Raw genomic sequence first — 23,371 nt, forward strand, 5'->3', positions numbered from 1 at the left:
GCAACTGTTATGGGGCTCGGGGGCTGGGAGGGCCCAAGGACAGAGCAAGCAATCCCCTGCACTCTCTTGCTGCCGGCACCTGTAAATGGAGTGGAGGAGTGGGCGGTCCGACACTGCCTCTACTACCCGTTATATCGGGAGGTCTGCCTGCCCTGTCTATCTGTGAAGGAGCCGGAGGTCTGATGCAGCATCCTGTCCATGGTAGAGTGGGAGGCCCGGCGGTGCAGTCTATAGACTGCGGTGCAGGAGGCCTCTCCTGTACCTGGGAGGCTGGGAGAGCAGGAGGACTGACGGTGCCACTTATACCCAGAAGAGCGGCAGAGGAGCAGGCCTGATGCTGCCTCTGCTCAGAAGAGCCCAAACCCAGCAGTGCATGGGAGAACAGGAGGACAGGTGCATGGAGCATGGAATCAAGAGGCCCAGCAGCAGCTGTGGAGAGTGTGGGACCAGGGAGAGGGTCTCCCCTCAGGCCACCGAACCACTCTGGGACATCATTAGAACCTACAAGGTGGTAAAATCTGTACTGTGTTATGTTACTGAAGGTGCATAGCTTTTACTGTTTGGGAGTGGTGCAGAGATGGTACATTAGAAAGTAGAGTCTGACTATCCCTCTCTCCTCTGTGTCTCTCTTAACTCTCCTCTCCCCCTGCCACCTCCTCACTCGCTATCTCTCTATTTCTCCCTTCCACACTCCTCCATTGCCCTGTTAACTCTCCTCTCTCCCCTGAGTTCCTTCCTCTCATTTTCTCCCTTCCCTGCTTCCCCACCCTCTCCCCCTCTCCTCTGTGCTTCCTCACTCTCTTTTTCTCCCTCTCATGCTCCCCATCCCTCTATCCCCTGCTCTCTCTCACTGTCCCCCTTTTCCATCAACCAATTCTCACTTCCCCTCCATCTCTCTCAACTGTCTCTTTGCCCCATAGTCTCTCTTTATCCTTTTGTCTTGCTCTGCTCCCAATTTTTTCCCCACTTCTGCCTCTCGCTTACCTCTTTCTCCTTCTTCCCACTCTCTCTGCCTGGTACTCTTTCTTTCTCTCACTTCCTGACACCCTCTCTCACTCCCAGTCTTTCCACCTATCTCTCCCTGATACCCTCTCTCACTCCCGGTCTCTCCACCTTTCTCTCCCTGACACCCTATCTCTCTCCTGACACCCTCTCTTACTCCCTGTCTCTCAACCTTTCTCTCCCTGACACTCTCTCTCCCAGACACTATATATATATTAAGCCCCCTTTACTTCTCTCTCCCTGACATTTTCACACCTGCTTGCATCATCTCCCTTTCTCTCTTGTGCGCCCCTCTCTCTCACCTCTCTACCCCCACCCCCTTCTTTTTCCTATTTTTCTCTCTCCCATGCTCCTCCCCTTCTTTTGCTCCTCTCTCTTTTTTACTCATTCCCTCTTTTTTAATTAAGCATTCTCTCTCCCCTGATCACCCCTCTCTCCCTCACTTCTCTCTTTTTCTCTTTCTTTCACTGACACCCTTTTTATTGCTCACTCTTTCTTCTGCTCTCTTAGAGACATTATAGTGACAATGGGGGGGGGGGGGGGGCGCTTTAACGATTTTGCTATGGGGCCCACAAAGTTCTTGTGTCTGGGGAGTTGACCTACTGAATTTCAACCTTGACATGCTTGGTGAGGGCGTTGCAGACTGCACGTCAGCTGCCCTCACTCGGAGGCCATGTCTTGGACCAGATGTGAGCACTCTTCCCATGTGTGCAGCCACGGTGTACACCGGACCCTCATCAGTGTGGATTCTGGGCGGCAGATGAATACTCCCCTCTGCCTGGGAGATAGTCTAACCACAAAGATGGAATGGCTCAACACACTGGTCCTCCTTCCCGTCCTGGTACGGGTGCTGGACGGCTCCCCGACAGTCAGGATTCCGACAGTCATTACTCCGACGTCGGAATCCCGACTGCTCCCTCATGGGGGTCCACGACCCACATAGAGGGAGAATAAAATAGGTGGCGAGTACAGCGTGGCGAGCCCGCAAGGGGCTTCATTGTGCTCACCCCGCTGTGCAGTCGGGATTCTGACATCTGAGTAATGACTGTCGGAATCTCGACTGTCGGTGTGTCATACCACACCCCCTGGTACAATGGATGGTGGAAAACTTGTTATGTATAGGTCTGGGTCTTTGTGCATGAATAACAGTTGGATGGAGATAATCGGGTGGTCTTCACTGACACGTTTTGGTTCACTTGGGGCTTTCTCAAAGAGTGTCATGGTCTCTGGATCAGTGCCTTTTTAACTGCAGCACTTTAGAAAGGTTATTATTCTCATTGGTTGACGTTACTTAACACCATACTTGCCCACTGTACCTGACCCTCTCCATGAGGGAGAAAATTCTCTGTTCCTGGATTTCCCTTGTAGTGTATGATTGCCATCACCTGTGGTGAAGCACCTTGCTTATAAATTAACCAGCTCACCGCAGGTGATGGCAATAATGCATTACCAGGGTTGTCCAGGAAGGTAAGTATGATTAACACTGGTGTCACTAATCACAATAAGTGGTTAAAATACTAATCCTTATGGTGTATAACAAGGAGAGAACTTTTTAAAATGATGTTTTTAATTATTTGTTAAACTATAATTTATACATCTACAGCTATCAATATATGTGTTATATATACACATATAATTAATTAGTTGTTTATTTCTTATAAAATGGAGTGCAAAATAAATCTAAATATTCTACAAAGCAACACATTTAAAATGTTTAGAATTTTAGGCTCAGCTGTGAGCTGTATTTGAACCTGGGTTGTCATCTAAACAATATAGGGTGTTTCTAATCAGGAAATCCATTCGATATCAAACCAGAGGGAAGCATCGAATATATATATATATACTTATGTATTATCTGGACTCCCATGTTAAATGCACCCTATTATTTCATACCCCTACTATCCAACTACGCATGAAGTTGATTTTATATAGTGTGGCGAGCGCAGCGAGCCACCGTGCCCGAAGCGTGGTGAGCGCAGCGAGCCCCGCGAGGGGACGCGGTCTCATAAGAAAAACTGGAGTCCAGATATTACATAAGTACCAAAAAAAAAATATAATAATATATATGCCCATCCATTTGGAAACCCCCTTTAAAAATCCTGCGTTTGCCCCTACTATTAATTAAAACAATTCTCTGTCCAAATAGAACATTTATTTTCATTTTTACATTAATTCAGCCTTGTGTGCTGTCAAATGGGAAACTGTAACTTCTTCATAAATGTTTCATGACTAACTCCTCAGTACCTTTCTATAGAAAATAAAGTAGGGCATGATAAATGCCAACAGTGAGTGTCAGTAGTCAGTACACCTTTCATGAGCAATTCAGTGGTTTTCTTAAATATGCATCACAAAGATTTAATTTAAGATCATAGATTTATTTTATTTATTACCAGTTATTTATTATTTATACAGACATTCCTCACTTAACGACCCGGTTCCGTTCCTATGTACTGGTCATTAAACGAATGTGTATAAAAATACATAATACAAGTACAGCACACTTTTATAAATAAAGAAAAGTCATACTCCTCTACTCCTTCTATCCTCTGACATGTTGCAGAGCTGCAAAACGTGTGCAGCATGGGTCACTAAACATTCTGGGTAAGTACAAATGAGTAGGTGGGACGCAAGGGCAGGTCGTAAGGCTAAGCAGTTGCAGTGTGGTCGATAAAAGAAGGCCAGGTTGTAAGTCTTAACGTTCGATAAACAGGTAGGTAATTAAGTGATGAATGCCTGTATAGCGCACACATATTTAGCAGTGCTTTACAGAGAATATTTGAACATTCACATTAGGCTCTGCCCCAGTGGAGCTTAGAATCTATAATACCTACCACATGTACATGCTCACACATTCATTCTAATTTTAATTTTGTTAGGAGACAATTAACCTACCAGTATATTTTTGGATTGTGGGAGGAAACCGGAGCCCCCGGAGTAAACCCACACAAGCACAGAGAGAATATACAAACTCCTCATGGTTAGGGCCATGGTGGGAATAGAACCTGTGACCTCAGTGTTGGGAGGCAATAATGCTAACCATTGCAACGAGAACAATAGAAGTAAAGGATTTCCTATGTCGGTGCACCAATAAAGAATAAAACGTAACCTTTATTATTTTCTTTTAAGAGCTGCGAGATAAAAATATACATATAGCAACAAACAAGGGTGGGGTAGGAGGGGAGAATGGGTAAGGGCCCCAGTGCATTGCTTTGCCCAGGGGCCACACTGCTGTTAAGACGGCCCTGCTGCCTAGAAATGAACACAGTGATTGGCATATATGTACTGCTGGACACCACTCATAGAATGATTAACCTGTTATTTTTTGAATCAATGTATTTGTTTATTTATTTACAGTTTCTTATATAGCTCAGCAGATTCCGTTGCGCTTTACAATAGTAGACAGTGATAAAACAAACTGGGTAACAACAGACAGACTTGGGGGTTAGAGGGCCCTGCTGCAAGCTTACAATTTATTACATCATAATACACTTCAACGTATTTAACAGTTAATATATTGGCTTATCTTTGGCATAATTATATGCTGTAATGCAGCCCAATCATGTTCCCAGTATAGGGGATGCAACACTGTTTTTCTGTCAATAAACAGAAGTGATATGTAAAATGATACATTAGACAGTTTACACTTACTTGTAAAACTAATTGTAACAGTTACTGTTTTTCAATAACAGACTGCAACAGTTATTTCTTATTTATATACACAGGATTGTCTATCTTTGTATATGCACTGCAAAGAGAGCAGCATAAATCCAATTTCATGTAGTTCAGTGACACTGTGTGAAATAGAACACTGCATAGTGGCCCTTAATCAGATCTGATCGCAGTACAAATTTGTTCTCAAAATGGGCAAAAAAAATGCTGGACTGCAGGTGGGGCAGATGTAACATGTGCAGAGAGATTTAAGGTGGCCATACATCTACAGATTTATTGTCCGATCTGTCTGGTTGGAACAAAATCCTGGTAAAAGATGAGAGCAAATGACAGTTGACCATTTGCTTTGAAATGCTGAAAAACTGTCATTCAGATATTACCAGCTGTTTGTTCCAACCGGCCCAATCTGACAATCGATCTGTAGATGTATGGCCACCTTTAGATTTGTGTGAGTTATTTTGTTTCTGTGCAAGGTAAATACCGGCTGCATTATTTTTACACTGTAATTTAGATTTCAGTTTCAACACAACCCACCCAAATTTAACTCTCTCAGCACGTTACATCTGCCCCACCTGCAATGCAGCATTTGTTTTGCCCATTTTGAGAACAAATTTGTACTGCGATCAGGTCTGATTAAGGGCCATTATGCAGTGTTATATTTCACACAGTGTCACCGAAATTCCATTTAGAGTATTTGTGCTTCTTCTATTATAAACCCGTTCAGGAGAAAACACACAATATTCACAATTGTGACCATGAAAATGGGTCAATTATTAGGGATTTTTTCTCCCACCAAAGTCATTCACTTTGCACTAGGACAATCTAGTACTCTCTTTTACTATGCTAAAGTATATTAATGAACCACTCTAAGACATCCTGACATAATTTTAACTAGATCGGAGCATCTTCATAGTTTTCGTCATTTTCACCAAAAAAGTGAAACTTCAGGCCTCTTGCCAGAACAGAAGATGTTGACTCAGATCAAAAAGCTTTTGCATGTTTCTTATTCAAGTCAAGTCACAACTTTTCCACACTAGCCGATTTTGAATTTCTCAATTTCAGTTTTTTCACTCCGCCCTAATAGACAGGTAGAGAGAGAAAGACACACATATAAAAACACTCACTCAGTCAGCTCCTCTGTAGGGTCCCGGGCCCTCTCTCCATTGATAATGGCAGAGCTCCACAGCACACTGGGGTCATCTAGTGGCTCCTGGCAGTACTGCAGTCAGCAGTATCTCCGATGCTGTCCTCTGCAGATCACTTCATGTTGCCAGTGCCGCTGTCTGTCATGCAGTGTGAAAGACAGTGACAGCCAGCAGTAGCAGGGTGCAGAGCGGGGAGAGCGCCTCTACTGGCTGGCGCCTCTTTGCTTTGCATCCCTCGCTGTGCGGGTTCTGCCAACCCTGCATAGTGCACTTTTATGTAAAACTACTTATCTATTTCCACTTATGTACAATGCCCTAGAATATGATACATGCAATTATTTAAATGTAGGCACAAAGCAGCTTTATATATGACAGTTTCTCAGCAAATAATAAGGCAATATGATGATGTCTGTGAAATGGCCATACATTTTCTCCTCATAGTAGCTTCATTAGCATGGTGGATCAAGGCCATTAGTGGAGAAATTACTTAGGAGTAGTATTTGTGTCACAAATTAATTGGTATAGGTTCAACTCATACATTAAGCATGCATGACGTGGTTGTCTTTTTCCTGAATTTTACTTCTTAATTTGTTTATAGTGACTAGTCTCCGAAACACTGCCAGGGAGTAAAATTACATCTCTTTCTCACAAATGCACAAATATAGAAGGTAGCAGACTATCTATAGTAGGTATATATGGACATTTCCTTTGATTTAGTAAAGGGCTTAGGTTTGGTATTAGGTAATATTATCCAGCACCAAGTGATTGGATTGGTTTATGATATAATAGTGGGTACACACAGTGAGATATGCACAATATTCTATTAGATTTTACTTACAGAAGTGAATAGAAATCAAATCTAAATCAAATGCACATCGAGTGCTTTTATTAGCATTTGAAGCAGATTGAATCCCAATGCGTGCTCCTGTGTAGTGGGAATCGAATAGAACAAAAAGTCTTGGCAGGCAAAACTATCTAGTGAAAATCTAATAGTACTGTAGATAGTGTTCACTGCTGCATTTGATTTAATTCAGATTCAATTTCAATCTCCTGCCTAAAGGATCAGGAACAAATTGAATAGTGCAAAAAGAATGCACATCGGATAGTAAAATAGGGAAAATCGAAAAGGAGTAGAAAAAACAGGTTGAATAGGTTGAATCATTTTCCATTCATTTTGACATTCGATCTGCACTTTTGCATTTGATTTGATTTCTATATCAAATTCGAATTACATTCAAGGCACAGTGTACACATTTGATTTACTGGATCGAATTGGATATTTCCTTGGCTGCACAGTCTGTTTTTCTTTTCGATATAGAGAAAACAGGAGCGCGCATCGGATCGAATGTCAGTCGAAAGTGTCCTAAAAACCATTCAATTTCAATTAGGTTTCGATTCCATTTTGCTTCTATAAGCAAAATCGAATCGAAAACAGGGAAAAATCGAAACGTGTGTACACAGCTTTAGGCAAATCTCTTTTTTGTTTTAGTTAATTTTAATTGTGCATAATATATTTGACATAATACACCACAGTTTTATATTTCTTTCTAAAATTAACTTATTTACTGTAGCTAACACTGACCCTTCCTTTAAGCAAGCAAAACTTTGGGGATAGGGCATATAGTTAATAGGAAGTCACTCTGGCTCAATAAAAACACCTAGGGGTACATTAACTAAGATGGGAGTTCTATTGAAGATGGGATGTTGCCAATAGCAACCAGATTCTACTTTGTCATGCTCTTAGAAGCACCAGCTGAGTAACGTAGGCTGGGTGCTTTAACGCATGGGGGTTGCATCCACGACAGAATGGAGTGAAACAAATAAGATAAAATGAAGTTGATTTAATAAAGGTATTGCAAGACAATGATACTGATGGCACACAATATATATGGTAGATATGCAAATATAAAGTCAATAGTCCAATATGTTATTGCAGAAGATGATGATGCTTGGTATTTGAAAGAATACTGTAATATTGCTTGAAGAGTGGAAGAAAAAATAAAAGAATCGGATTGGATAAGTGAAGATTAAAGATTGGGTTGAAGATTGGAAGATTGGATGATTGGATTGAAGATTGGATGGTTGGGTTGAGGATTGGGTTGAGGACTGGATGACTGGATTGAGGATTGGATGATTGGGTTGAAGATTGGATGATTGGGTTGAAGATTGGATGATTGGGTTGAGGATTGGATGATTGGATTGAGGATTGGATGATTGGATTGGATGATTGGATTGATGATTGGATTGATGATTGGATTGATGATTGGATTGAGGATTGGATGAGCGAATGAAGATTGGGAGGTAAATGAATAATGAAGATAATGAATGAAGAAGACTTGTCCTTGCTGAGTAATGCTGGGTACACACCAAAACGATTTGGATTGGATGCAAATCGTATGCAAATCGGATCGTACGATTTGCATACACTTTGCATACACTTTGCATAGGATCCGATCCCCTCTGTATTCAGATGAATGGATCTTTTACAGATCCTACCTGCAGCAGGTAGGATCGGATTAGGATCCAATTCAGATCCAACCAAACGATTTTGACCAAATCTGCATCCAATCAGTCTGAATTGGATCCAGATTGATGGGATTGTGACAAAATCGTTTTGGTGTGTACCCAGCATTTGATCGTAGTTGCAGACAGAGGTGACCGTGGAAGTAACCGTTGGGAATGTAAAGCAAGGCGAGACCCCTTGGGAGGGCTAACCTTGCTGAATCCTCTTTGGCGGTAATGGAGTCCTTGGCACTTGGAGCAGTTGACAATCAGCAGGAGATCTTTCGTGAGTACGCTCAAGATTGTAGTGGACAACTACAGAGCCAGACTGGAGCAATGATGCTGAGGGATCGACATCATTGTACTGACTGCGGGTCTAACCCGGCCAGTCAGTACTTAACGGGTGGACTGTGCAGCGATAGGTCAGGCAATCTGACAGGGGAGGCGGAGCTGCACAGGAGAGCCTGAGGTAACCAACAAGATGGCACCCGCCAGTGAGGGCGACAGATTTCAGCCGGCCAGGACTGTACGCAGCTGTGCAAACACCGGCAATCAGTCGCAGAGCTAACCAGGCACAAACACACATGGCGGAACGCCACTCATACCCTGCATGGAACCAGAGCACACAGCACCGGCGTCACCACGCGGTGACAGCGTGGCCACATGTACCCCACTGGAGCCAGATGTATCAGCCTAGATCACGGGACAACTGAACGACACATCCACTTACGCCAAACTTGCGTCAGACCCGACCGGGGAATACAAGGCCGAACTGGACGGGATACTAACAACAGCTTGCAATACAGAACTAATAAGCAAGAAGCTAAAAACGGCACTGTCCCAAAATCACCCAAGGGTCCCCATTTTTTTCACAGTACCTAAGGTACATAAAAGCCTAATTGCGCCTCCGGGGAGACCCATAATATCAGCTCCTGATTCCCTGTACCAGCCCATATCCCAGTTCCTAGACGGGATACTTCAGCCGTTGATCATAAAACATCCTAGATACATAAAGGACACTACCTCCTTTTTAAACAAACTCAAAGAGATTGATGCAGTACCACTGGACACGATCATATGTGTATTAGACGTCAATAGTCTATACACATCGATCCCCCACGCACCGGGCCTAGCAGCCATGGAAGAATTCCTCAGGGAAGAAGACCTCCAGACCGTGGACATCAAGCTATTCATTCAACTGTTGGCACTAACCTTGAAACGGAATTACTTCCTCTTTAATAAAGAATTTTACTTACAACTCACAGGGTGCTCAATGGGGAGTAATGTTTCCCCATCCTTTGCGAACGTGTTCATGTTCCAAGAAGAACAACGGATGTTTTTTCAAGATCCCAATACAGCAGCCCACATTCTCCTCTATTCACGATTTATCGACGACCTATTCATCCTCTGGACGGGGGGTGAGCCTGCACTGGTAAAACTCCTGGAACATCTCAACCAGAGACAATCACCCATCAAAGTGACCTCACAATATTCCAGAGAATCCCTTAATTATCTTGACGTGCAAGTTTCCATCAGCCAAGGCAAGATCCATACTTCAGTCTACTCAAAACCCACAGATAAAAATACTTTGCTTCAACATAACAGCCACCATCCGCGGGCCCTGATAAAGGCATTACCCAGGTCACAAATGATCCGGGTGGCCAGAATCAGCAATGACCCGAACAAAACCAAGATGGAGCTAGACAAACAAATTGCCAAGTTCGAAGCACGTGGGTACCACAAAAGAAGGCTATTGCAGCAGAAAGAGGAAGTATTACAGATGAAGAGAGAAGACCTTCTACAACCGACTCCTCGTTCGTAAGAGCAGACCCTTCCATGGATCTCAAAATATAACACCACAAGTGCCGTCATCCCCAGAGCCACCAGAGCACTGTGGCCCATACTCGCCACCGACGGTGAATTGCCTGGTCTGAAGCATCTAAGACCAATGGCGTGTTACACCAGGGGTAAAAATTTGAAGGACTTTCTTGTGCACAATGACATCTCTGACTTTGCACAAACCACACAGCCTGACACCTTCCTCAAAAAATCCCCGGGATGCTACAAATGTGTGAAGTGCACAACTTGCACCCACATGATCACCGGTAAGGAATTCTCCAACTCTAAGGGTGACCAAAAATTCCAGATTAGACACGTGCTCAGCTGCCAATCCACCCACGTGGTCTATATAATCACCTGCCCCTGCCACAAATTATACGTGGGCAAAACAATAAGATCGGTGAGGGAAAGGATGGCCCTTCATCGCTCGGCCATAAAAAACGCACTTGACGGCAAGATAGTGGACCAACCTGTGGCTAAGCACTTCGTAGCCATGAAACACAAATTTTCGGAGTTAAAGCACATCATCATAGACCATGTTCCCTGGAGCAGAAGAGGCGGAGACAGAGAAAGAATCCTGCTCCGCAAGGAAACGAAGTGGATCTTCACGCTTGATTCCTGTAGCCCCGTGGGCCTCAACGAGAGACTTTCCCTTAATATCTTTTTATAAAGTCAGGGGCAATATTCTCCACTCTGAAGACCTCATCCGGATTAACCGACACAGACATGTCGGCTCCCTGCTCGACTTGCGCACCCATCTCCTGCTTTCTCCCCCCTTCCCCCCCCCTTTTTTTCTCTCCAACCACCCGTACGCAAGATCCCACCGTTCACCAGGACTGCTGAACTTGTCCCTCTAACACCTTAAATACCTGGTACTTGGATAGTTGTGTAAAGGAAAAGGACCCCTTTTTCCCATTGAATTCTATGTTAAAATGGACTCAGACCATTTTAACATTGAATCCTATGGAAAAATCTTGACCATCGCATCGCATACGATTTGGTCGCATGCGATGCGATGCGATCCGATCCGATTTCTAAATCGGACGCCCAGATACTACATAAGTACCAAATACCTTTAGTCAACCACGGGTATCCATGTCCTCATTATTAGAGTTATAACCAGTATAATTATTAGAACAGCAGAACAAAAACATGGACAGAGTGCCAGCCACCGTACTGTTTTTAAATCGATGCCACTGTCTTCACACAGCACTACCAGCACTTTATATATATAATGCCTGTCCTAGGCCATGTACACTATTTAATATTTGTCATTTATATTCATTATGTATCACGCATCATCTGTATTTGTTTTGATCATGTCTACACTCTCTCATGCAGACGCCGCCGCCGGATCACCTAGGCAACCAGCAGACGCCAGAAGCGTCACCAGGGCACGGACGCAGGGAAAAAATCCCCCCACCCCCGGTGACGTCAGCGGAAGTCAGCGGAAGCCGGGTGGAACGCCGGAGACGGACGCTGAGAGGAGGGTTCACGTTTCTTCACACACTATTTAAGGTACTTTTTTTCCTTATCATATTGTCTTGTACACCTTGAAAACGGGGAGCGTTGTCCCCAAAACGTCGGTCACCATTGTGCAATAAATCTTCTTTTCACAAGCCTGTCGGGGTGCCGCTGATTGTTCCACAGCAGAGACCTATATATATATATATATATATATATATATATATATATATAGACAAAGGGTAGATCCGGCACTTCAGGTCTTAGGTGAAGCCAAAGTCAGTAGATGCGCCCCGGTGCCAGCGATGGGGACCTTGCAGCCCCTGGTATATGCAGAGAGGGACAAAGGGCACTCAGGGTCTTTTAAGGGTGAAAGCAAGAGACTGTTTATTCAGTCATGCAAAAAACGTCCGTGACGGACGTTTTTTGCATGACTGAATAAACAGTCTCTTGCTTTCACCCTTAAAAGACCCTGAGTGCCCTTTGTCCCTCTCTGCATATATATATATATATATATATATATATATATATATATATATATATATATATAGCAGCAAGAGGCGTTCGGCACTCCGGACGAGAAAATCAAATACCGCGGTGCCTTCCTCCACAGGGGGGTACAAGTAGCAGACCAGGGGCTTGTGGTGGGGCCCTTGGTAATGAGGCGGCACTTCACGGGTTTAGTAGAAGTTGAAGAGGTTTAATGAAGTAAGTGTCAATACATAGTCGTCTGGCACTTTTTTTATTTTCGCACTGGCACTTTATGCACAATACTGCACGTCCTGATGAAAAGGTCGACACAACCTTGAAACGTTGACGACTATGTATTGACACTTACTTCATTAAACCTCTTCAACTTCTACTAAACCCGTGAAGTGCCGCATCATTACCAAGGGCCCCACCACAAGCCCATGCTACATATATATATATATATATATATATATATATATATATATATATATATATAAAGAAAAATCTAATAGCAGCGAAGGAATACTCATCGAAGAAATCCCACCACACAGTTTGCATCATCATTTTTGAACATTCTCTATCAGTTTCTGCCTATGCTAGCCTCTCAGCCCTTTTCTCACTGGCGCATTCTGCCTTTTTCCTCTCCATACCAGCAATACTCTTTTTCTTTATTTTTTTATTTTTGCAATCTGCTTTTACCAATGGCAATGACACATACAAGAATAAAAAAGCAAACATACAAGCATGGTGGTGTGGAACAGAAGCATAATGAAAACAAAAGAACATGTGGCTCAGCTATAATCACAATAACTGTCTTCAAATAGGCCTGTATGGGGTCTAAGTACCATACAGGTTGGCTGAGGTACCAAATAATCACACAGGACACAAACTTTAGCCCAGGAAGTAGGGTATATAAACGTGGACTTCCCCAAACAGAATACACCTTGATAAAGCTGTGAGTCAGCACAGCAAAACACATTGGTATTCCTGGACCCTACATTGGAGAGATAAACTAGTCCTAACTGGGAAATCGTTGATCACCTGCTTATTTTTCTGATCCTGTCCTACAAACATCTATCAAGGTTTTGGACCGTTTGGAATCTTGGACATTGGATTGCTATCCTTAAAAAAGGTATCCCGGGCCGGCTACATTACTATTGCCAACGGGCTGACATCTAGGCATCCATCAGGAGATCCATAAATTTGTCAAAAAGACGGACTTCCTCTGAACACTCTTTGGACACAAGCTTTGATCAGCGCAGGTCTAATCAATCCACCAGTGGTGACTATCACAATATCATCTCTCCGAATAGGTCCATTTATATATTTTTATATATTTCTCATGTGTTTACATATGTAATTTTGATGTGTCATTAAATTTTTTTATTTTATTCAAATTGATGCATATACTTTATTAGGTTCTTAGAGCGCTGCTTTCTTTGTTGCTTCTTGCACACAAAATTTAGCAAAAGATTAAAACTTGAGGAAGAGAAGGGTAAAAGGAAAAGGGGAGGAAGGGTGTCAGCTCTTTTGGCTAAAAAATAACCTGTTTTCTACTTTGCTGTATCTGGAAACATACCAACCTGTTTCTGTCTGCAATTCCTGTGAAAGCACCATCTGCTGAGGATTCATAGCCCAGTGAAGTTGCCTGCAGAATTCTTGCCGATCATCCACATGGATGTAATCATAAACATTTTGGTGCATGACATCAGTCTGAAATACCGGTTAAAGAAAGAAAACATTAAACCAGGTTCTCCAATTCGTTTCATAGGACCTCACACAGGTGCTTGAAATCCAGGTGTGCACCTTCTGAGCAACCTGGATTTCAAGCCATAGAAAATCACCAGATAATGTGTACATTTCCTGTAAAATTACCTCTTGTGACACATTGGGGGTTATTCTGGTTGAGTCGCAAGGTTGCAAATTCGCAGCCTTATGAGTCCACCAGACCACGCCTGCCGAATGCTGGTATGCCCACCCTCCCTCGAATGCTGTGTACGTTTGTAGGGGCTGCGAATGGATGTTTAACATAAAAATCTATTTGCAGGCTTTGGGGGAACACCCACATCATTCAATGGTTGCCGACCATCGAATGATGTGAAAGGCCCATGCACATCTAAGGTGACTCTCTGACATCCCTGGGCGATTACCATGGGAAGGCCCAGCATTTTCATGGGAACGCTCATGAAATGCTGGCCATTCCCATGTGCGTGACTATCCACCTCTGCTGTCTTGGGTGTGTGCACCCGGTGAAATGCGGCTGCACATGCACATAGACCCAACATTGGTCCCCGAGCAAATGAACGCCCCATGTGAATGGACCAGAATAACCCCCATTGTTCGGATGTACAGTACAGTATGTGTGCATAAACCAATGTATAAAAAAAAATGCTAAAGCACTCCATATTTGTAAATGTAACCCAGAACCTATGCCCGTTGTCTAGAATTATAACTTTTTATGAATTAGAGTAGGGGTGAGATGCACTAAAGGGAAAATGCAGTAAAAACCCTGTTGTCTGGGTTTTAACTGCATTTCCCCACGCACTTAATCCCGGGTTTTTGCAATATGGCGTTACTCTATAGAAGCCTATGGCTTCTAAGCGACTCAGTGTTTGAGGGATCCATCACAGATCCCTTTGAGCATGCCCCGTTGCCGGCGCTGTAACTCTGCACATGTCCAGAGCCGCTTCACAAAGGACAGAGCTTATCGGAAAATATGCAAGTATCGGAACAATGCAGGTAGCCGGCAATGTGGGACAGGGGCTGTTAATTCACCCCCCACCCACCTAAAACTGTAATACCTTGGGAGAAAACAGAAAAGATTAAAGAGAAATGTGAATTTCAGTTATTATTAGTGGGTACATTCTAAATTATCCAAGCCAAATTCAACCCTTCCAAACCTGAACAAATGGGTATAAGATGTGTAGATAGATGATCACAATCCTCAGAGTGGGAGAGAACAACAAAAGCAGGTGTACAGTAAATACACATACTGTATAAACAGTTGTGTGTCCTGTTTAGTTCTTTATAAATTACAGAATGCATGTTATAAGATCCTGCAATAGCATAGAATTCCTTTATGATCATTATATTTACTTTAATATCTTGTCATTTGTACTTTATGAACTTTAACAACTACTTTTCCCCATGTAGACTGACTGATTCCCTACATGCCAAGGACAGTTAAATAGACAATAATTATTCACAACTGGTAAATACTGTATTATTCTTTCTGAACTAAATGACTGTAATGGAACAAAATTGGGTGTACAATAGGGAGGAGTGAAAAAAAAAAAAAAATTGAGAAATTCAAAATCAGCTAGTGTGGGAAAGTTGTGACTTGACCTGAATAAGACGTGCAAAATCTTTTTGATCCGAGTCAACATCTTCTGTTTCTGGCAAGAGGCCTAAAGATTTACTTTTTTGGTGAAAAAGACGAAAACTATGAAGATGCTCCGATCTAGTTAAAATTATGTCATGATGTCTTAGAATGGTTTATTAATATACTTTAGCTTAGTAATAGAGTACGAGCTTGTCCTAGTGCAAAGTGACTGACTTTTGCGGGAGAAAAAATCCCTAATAATTAACCCATTTTAATGGTTTCAATTGTGAATATGGTGTTTTCTCCGGAACGTGTGTTTTTTTTTTTTTTTGGGGGGGGGGGGGGGGGGTTTAATGCTCTGTAATTGATGTGATCACAAATAGAAACTTGGTGAAAAATCAGGGTAAATCCCTTTTGTTTGCCCTTAATAGAATAGTGCACCTACAGTATGTGTCTTTTAATGTCCAACAAACTCTTTACTGAATGCTCCAGTAAGTTCAGTAACAATGCATTACACTCTGTTCTTTAGGTGCAGGATTTAAAAAACTTCTGTTTATTGTCTTTTCTTGTGGCAGTTTATTTTAAACATGAATTGGTCTGAAAAACATCCCCTATGCTGGGAACATGAAAGGGCTGCATTACAGCATATCATTATGCAAAGATAAGCCAATATATTAACAGTTAAATACGTTGAAGTGTATTATGATGTAATAAACAAATACATCTAATGTTTAGAAAAATAAAATCAAGAACATTGTTTCAAAAATAACAAGTTAATCATTCTATGGTGTCCAGCAGTACATATATGCCAATCACTGTTCATTTCTAGGCAGGATTGATCAGCAATACCTATTACAGCATAATGCACTTTAACGTATTTAACTGTTAATATATTGGCTTATCTTTGGCATAATTATATGCTGTAATGCAGCTCGTTCATGTTCCCAGCATAGGGGATGCATACCTGTTTTTCTGTAAATAAACAGAAGTGATATATGTAAAATTATACATTAGAGTCTGTTTACACTGTTACTTGTAATACTTATTGTAACAGTTACTGTTTTTCAATAACAGACTGCAACAGTTGGGGCAGCACTGATGGTGTAATGGTTAGCATTACTGCCTCACAGCACTGAGGTCATGGGTTTGATTCCTACCATGGCCCTAACTGTGCAGAGTTTGTATATTCTCCCCGTACTTGCGTGGGTTTCCTCCGGGTACTCCGGTTTCCTCCCACATTCCAAAAAAATATAGTAGTAGGCTAATTGACTCCCAACAAATTAACCCTAGTGTCTGTGTGTGCGTGTACATGTGGTAGGGAATATAGATTGTAAGCTCCACTGGGGCAGGGACTGATGTGAATGTTCAAATATCCTCTGTAAAGCGCTGCGGAATATGTATGTGCTATAAAAGAAACTGTTAATAAATAATAATAATAAACAGTTATTTCTTATTTATGTACACAAGATTGTCTATCTTTGCATATGCACTGCAAAGAGAGCAGCATAAATCCAATTTCATGTATTTCAGTGACACTGTGTGAAATATAACACTGCCTAATGGCCCTTATCAGACGCAGTACAAATTTGTTCTCAAAATGGGCTAAAAATGCTGCACTGCAGGTGGGGCAGATGTAACGTGTGCAGAAAGAGTTAAGCTGGCCATACATCTACAAATCTATTGTCAGACTGGGCTGGTTGGAACAAAATCCTAGTAATGGATTAGAGCAAATGACAGTTGACCATTTGCTTTGAAATGATGGAAAACTGCCAAAAACTGTCATTCAGATATTACCAGGTATTTGTTCCAACCTGCCCAATCTGACAATAGATCTGTAGATGTATGGCCACCTTTAGATTTGTGCAAGTTATATTGTTCCCATGCAGGGTAAATACTCGCTGCATTATTTTTACACTGCAATTTAGATTTCAGTTTCAACACACCCCACTCAAATTTAACTCTCTCTGCATGTTACATCTGCCCCACCTTTTGCTCATTTTAAGAAAAAATTTGTACTGCGATTAGGTCTGATTAAGGGCCATTATGGAGTGTTATATTTCACACAGTGTCACTGAAATTCCATTTAGAGTATTTGTGCTTCTTCTATTATAAAAACGGATTCAATATGAAATCCCGGCGGTCGGGATCCCGGCGTTCAAAATCCCGACGCCGGAATCCCGACCGCCGAAATCCCGACAAGGTGGGGACGTGGATCGCCCCCCCTTGCGGGCTCACTGCGCTCGCCACGCAGCGGGCCCGGTGCCTCGCTACGCTCGGCACGCTAATTTATTCTCCCTCCAGGGGTGTCGTGGACACCCACGGAGGGAGAAAGTGTCGGGATTTCGGCGGTCGGGATTCCGGCGTCGGGATTCTGAACGCCGGGATCCCGACCGCCGGGATTTTAACTGCATCCCATAAACATATTCTGGAGAAAACACACAATATTCACCATGAAAATGGGTCAATTATTAGGGATTTTTTTCTCTTGCCAAAGTCAGTCACTTTGCACTTGGACAAGCTTGTACTGTTTTTTACTATGCTAAAGTATATTAACCCCTTCCCGACATTTGACGTACATTTACGTCATGGCCGGGAGGTACTTCCCGACACATGGCGTAAATGTACGTCATGGCTTCTAACTGTCACTGCGTCTATAGACGCGGTGACAGTTAAGAGATGTCTGCTGTCCCTGACAGCAGACATCCCCCCTCGCCGCCCAGGGGGGGCAGGGGTGCCCCCCCCGGTCGGCGATCGCTGTGATTGGCTGTTCAAATCTGAACAGCCATTCACAGCGTTTCCTGTGTTACCGGCGGCTAAGCCGCTCGGTAACACAGGGATCGGTGGTGATCGGTGCTGTTAAGTACAGCACCGATCACCACCGATGAGCAGCACCCCCCTCCCACCCACCCGGCACTCACCCGGCCCGGCAGCAGGCTCACCCGGCGGCGGCAGCGGCAGGAGCGCACGCAGCGGCAGGAGCGCACGCACCCCCCTCCCCCCCCCCTGCCAGCCGCAGCAGCAGCATGAGCTGCATAAAAAGTTACAAAAAAGAATGATAATGAACTGAATTATATATATACGCAGCGCGCACTCAGCTGACAGCGGGATCCCCGCAGCGAGCCTATCATAGGCTGCCAGCACGGGGAATCCCGCTGTCACTCACTCCAGCGCCACCCGCCCCCTCCACCTGACGGGGCACAGTGGATGTCAGACCTAATCTGTTAGGTCATATGATCCTCATTTACATATGTTTTGGCGCAATTATTACACTATTTAAACTGGGGCTGCTGAGTGCTCTGTTCCCCTGATGATAACTGGCTAATGCCCAGTTGAAACGGCTGTCGGGACAGCCCGTGTTGCTATTACCTGTATTTATGGAATAAACACACCTTTCTTCACCTTCATCTGCGTCTGAGTGCTGGTCTTCATCCTTCTACGGGGGGGTAAGTGTTTTTGCATTTCAAATATATGACCTGGCACCGATGAAAGCTTCATCACTGGAGTGCCGTCCTGTTACCCAATTACCTGAATTTCTACCTACCTGGACAGAGCACCCTCATTGGCATATGAGAATTAACACTAGCAGTTTTGCAGTGTCTCTAAACTTTTGACTTGTTCTTTATTTTACTCACTTCTCACGGGACACTACCTCTCTCCTTGTCATCTAACTTGCATATTGTGTTGTGCACTCATGTCTCAGACCGGTGGAAGAGAAACTGCATCTTCATTGCAGTTCAGCACCACCGATGTAGAGCGGATCCTTTTCTCAGACACAGATGACCTAGCATTTGACAGGGACACGCCAGAGGAGACCTACTACGACTTGCTGAAACTTAAGAAGAGGGAAATTGAACTCCAACTTCACGGACAAACACTCTCCTAATATTACAAAGAATCCCTCATTCCGAGAGGCTTCAGACTGCACAATCAACCCACCCTTGGCAGGCACAATAACGAGTTTTGCATCAAGTGGTGCAATGTGTTAAACAAATGTTCACAAGACCTCATGCTCTTGGTCATTGAGCAAACTTCTACTGATCTGCAACTCATTAAAGCGGACATTGCGGACCTCCAGAGAACTGACCCTTACCAAGCCATTCGGGACCCAGCCAGTGAGCTTGGCACCAAACTCGACAAAGAAATAGAGAAATTCAAGGAGAATTTACTTAAATTCAAAAAAAGTAAATACAAAATAGTCAAATTAGACTATAAAGAAAATAGGGTCTACCCGTGGTTCTCACGCATTGAGCCTAGGCGTTTTCGCCAGCAACAAAGACGAGGCCCGGGACGACGACAACCTGCACAGTACACAGACGTGGAAAGCAGATCCCATACATCCACAAGCGACTCTGAAGCTACAACATCCAATGCTCAAGAGACCAGATATCTAGCTAGAGGTGAACGCACTCGTAAACCGCCAAAAAACCCGCTTTACCCACCCGCAGAGGTGGGAGAAAAGTCAAGAAAGAAAACAACAAAATGAATATGGGTACGGTGGTCTTTAATCTCTCTGAACACCAACTCACACAGGCAGAATTATCCCTGCTAAACAAAGGACTTTCATTTGTGCCCACCCTCACCCAAGACCTGTTCAAATGGCAGGTTGATATGTTTCACTTGGGTAGGCAACTAAGATTACGTGACTATTTCCTGAAGCCGACAGCTACGCCAGCACCTGTAACCATGCTCATACCGCAACCGACAAAATTGAAATGCAAAAGCACATTTGACCCCCCCACGATCAACCCGTCCATCACAACCTTCACCAGGGTGCTGAAAAGGGACACGAACCCCTTCATCAAGGCGCAAAAGATCTCATACCACAATATTTCTAGTGATGAGAGAGCAGCGATCAAATCCTTGACCAATGACACCAAGTTGGTCATTCGACCAGCTGATAAAGGAGGTGGTATCGTGCTCCTCAACCAGTCTTACTATACTGCGGAAGCCCTGAAACAACTGGCTGACACCACATGCTATGAACCACTGGACTTTGACCCCACATGGAAGTTCAAAAAAATCATTGACCAAATTATCCAAATTGGGACCAACAACTCCTTCATTAATCAGGACACGGCTGACTTTCTGAGCCAAAGCCACCCCAAGATCCCCTTTCTGTATACGTTACCGAAAGTGCACAAGTCGATGTCAACCCCCCCAGGCAGACCGATCATCTCGGCCAGGGGCTCCTTGTGCCAGCCGATCTCGCAATTGGTGGATTTCTACCTTCAACCTGTGGTCAAGCAGATCCCGACCTTCATCTCGGACACCAGCGACTTTCTGCGGAAAATCGGAGAGTTGAAAGCAATACCGGCAGGGACACTCTTGGTCACGCTTGACGTGTCAAGTCTGTATACTAATATTCCCCACAAATTGGGATTGGACTCCTGCCGAGCTACACTCGCAAACAATGCAGACTACAATGGCCCCCCGGTTGAATACCTTTTGGTTTTGATTGAAACCATCCTCACCAAAAACTACTTTTTGTTTGAGAACCGTTTTTACCTCCAAAAACAGGGCACTGCGATGGGGTCCAACATGGCCCCATCGTATGCGAACATTGTGATGTCAGAGTATGAGACCGAATTCATCACGGGCAATGCAGCATTCAAGGACTCGTTACTATTCTTCGTTCGCTACATTGATGACCTGTTCATCCTCTGGACAGGAGGAGAATCCAAACTGATCAAATTCTTCAATTTCTTGAACTCACTCCCCAGCACTATTAAGTTTACGATGAACTTCAGTGATAAGGTCATCAACTTCTTGGATGTCACAGTCAAGATTGACGGACCCAACATAATGACCACGATTTATTCAAAGGAGTCCGACAAAAATACTCTGCTGCATGCAACGAGCTTCCACCCTGCCCCCCTGAAAAGAGGACTCCCCTTCTCCCAACTTCTCCGTGCCAGGCGCATCACATCCGACCCGAACGAATGCAAAGCAGCATTAATCTCCATGGGGGATAGATTCCTCGAGAGAGGCTATAGCCAACGGGAAGTCAAGGAGGCTATCTCAAGAGTTGAAAACATGGACAGACGAGATCTCTTAGGCACAAAATCTCAGCCAGAGACAACTACTTCCAAAACCATGAATTTCTGCAGTACCTACACGGTAGCATCCAACCACATTCGCAAGAAAGTCAATGAACACTGGCATTTGATTGCCAGTGACCCTATCCTGTCCAAAGAACTGGCCGCACCGCCACGCTTTGCCTATAGGAGAGGTCCCAATCTCAGAGACCTTCTAGTGAAAACGGCCCCAGGTCCCGCACCAGCCAGCAAAGTACACTGGCTCAGCAAGAAAAAAGGAACATTCAAATGTGCAGGTTGCTCCAATTGTCAGTTTCTTATCACAGGTGACAAATTCATTAACCCCCAAGACAACATATCATACTCCATTAAACACCGCTTGGATTGTAATAGCAAGTTCGTCATTTATGCCCTCAAATGTCCCTGCAATCTTCTGTACATTGGCAAAACCTCCAGGATGCTCAAAGAGAGGCTGAGCCAACATCGATCCTCTATTAAGAAAAGTTACACAACGCAAGATGCAACTACTGACTTGAAGAATCTCCCAGTGGCAAGACACTTCTTATCTAAAGCCCACAAGGTTACACAACTCCGTTGTGCCATCATCGACCACATACCCCCACTCAAACGAGGGGGGGATAGAGACAAACTTCTCCTCCAAAGAGAACTCCAATGGATCTTCAGGTTGAACACCATGGCACCATCTGGACTTAATGAAGATTTTAAATTGGGCTGCTTCATCTAAATATCCCATATACCCCCTTTCATACCCATGGATTGGACGCGCCCCGTTTCCCTGTACCCTCTCGCCCCCTTTCACAGTGCGAGACTTTTTATACCACTGTCTCAATATGCATACAATGTTGACACCTCCGTGTGCCATTTATGTTTGTTTTGCTGTGTTGACACCGCCGTGTGTCTACACACTATGTGTATTGTCGTGGTGGCACCGCCGTGTGCCCACCTATTGCCCGATAACATGATTAACTTCAGTTTAGTTTTCAGCTGTTATGACCCTTTGGCATGTAGTCGACACGGCGGGGTGTCTACCTCATTGTGCATTCCTTTTTTACATTGATTTACCCATCTCAACAGGGCGTTATCATTGCTAGTTGTCATGTGTCTTGAGGTAATTTGAGCGGACATCGCTATATGTCGGCGCTCTACATCAGTATTGTTCCCATCCTCATCATTGATATTCTTTGGACATGCACCAGGTCTGACCGTATGCCACAGTGACACCCTGTCTATAGACCCACGATGTGTCAGCGCCCTTTGTATTCAGTAGCTGACGGCATGTTAACATTTGCTGCCATGTTGATTAAACCTCCGCACAGCAGGCGCCCGCAACTGTGTTTGTATTGTGCTTCTAGTTCTGACATTCACGGAGACAGCTCCCGCCCTTGCTATGCAGACGGGATCACCTCCGTCTCACCCTCCCACATTCCTCGCGCGTCACTCTCCCTCTACACACCGTCACTGCCACAGGACGCTAGTGTCCATCTCCTAGCAACGCAGCGCGCACTCAGCTGACAGCGGGATCCCCGCAGCGAGCCTATCATAGGCTGCCAGCACGGGGAATCCCGCTGTCACTCACTCCAGCGCCACCCGCCCCCTCCACCTGACGGGGCACAGTGGATGTCAGACCTAATCTGTTAGGTCATATGATCCTCATTTACATATGTTTTGGCGCAATTATTACACTATTTAAACTGGGGCTGCTGAGTGCTCTGTTCCCCTGATGATAACTGGCTAATGCCCAGTTGAAACGGCTGTCGGGACAGCCCGTGTTGCTATTACCTGTATTTATGGAATAAACACACCTTTCTTCACCTTCATCTGCGTCTGAGTGCTGGTCTTCATCCTTCTACGGGGGGGTAAGTGTTTTTGCATTTCAAATATATGACCTGGCACCGACGAAA

The 23,371-nt window shown here is 44.0% G+C and overlaps 1 protein-coding gene across 2 annotated transcripts in view; it reads right to left on the reverse strand.

The window, feature by feature from the left end:
- The window catches only part of AHRR (aryl hydrocarbon receptor repressor), a 564,251-nt gene that overhangs the window by 117,124 nt on the left and 423,756 nt on the right, over positions 1–23,371 (reverse strand). For both annotated transcript variants that reach the window (XM_083188386.1, XM_083188385.1), the window contains exon 6: positions 13,676–13,805. In XM_083188386.1, coding sequence (XP_083044512.1) covers positions 13,676–13,805 — 130 coding nt within the window. The remainder of the gene's footprint in view (positions 1–13,675; positions 13,806–23,371) is intronic.

This window comes from Crinia signifera, chromosome 5 (assembly GCF_055691185.1).
Source record: "Crinia signifera chromosome 5, ASM5569118v1, whole genome shotgun sequence".
In the NCBI taxonomy this organism is placed as follows: Eukaryota; Metazoa; Chordata; class Amphibia; order Anura; family Myobatrachidae; genus Crinia; species Crinia signifera.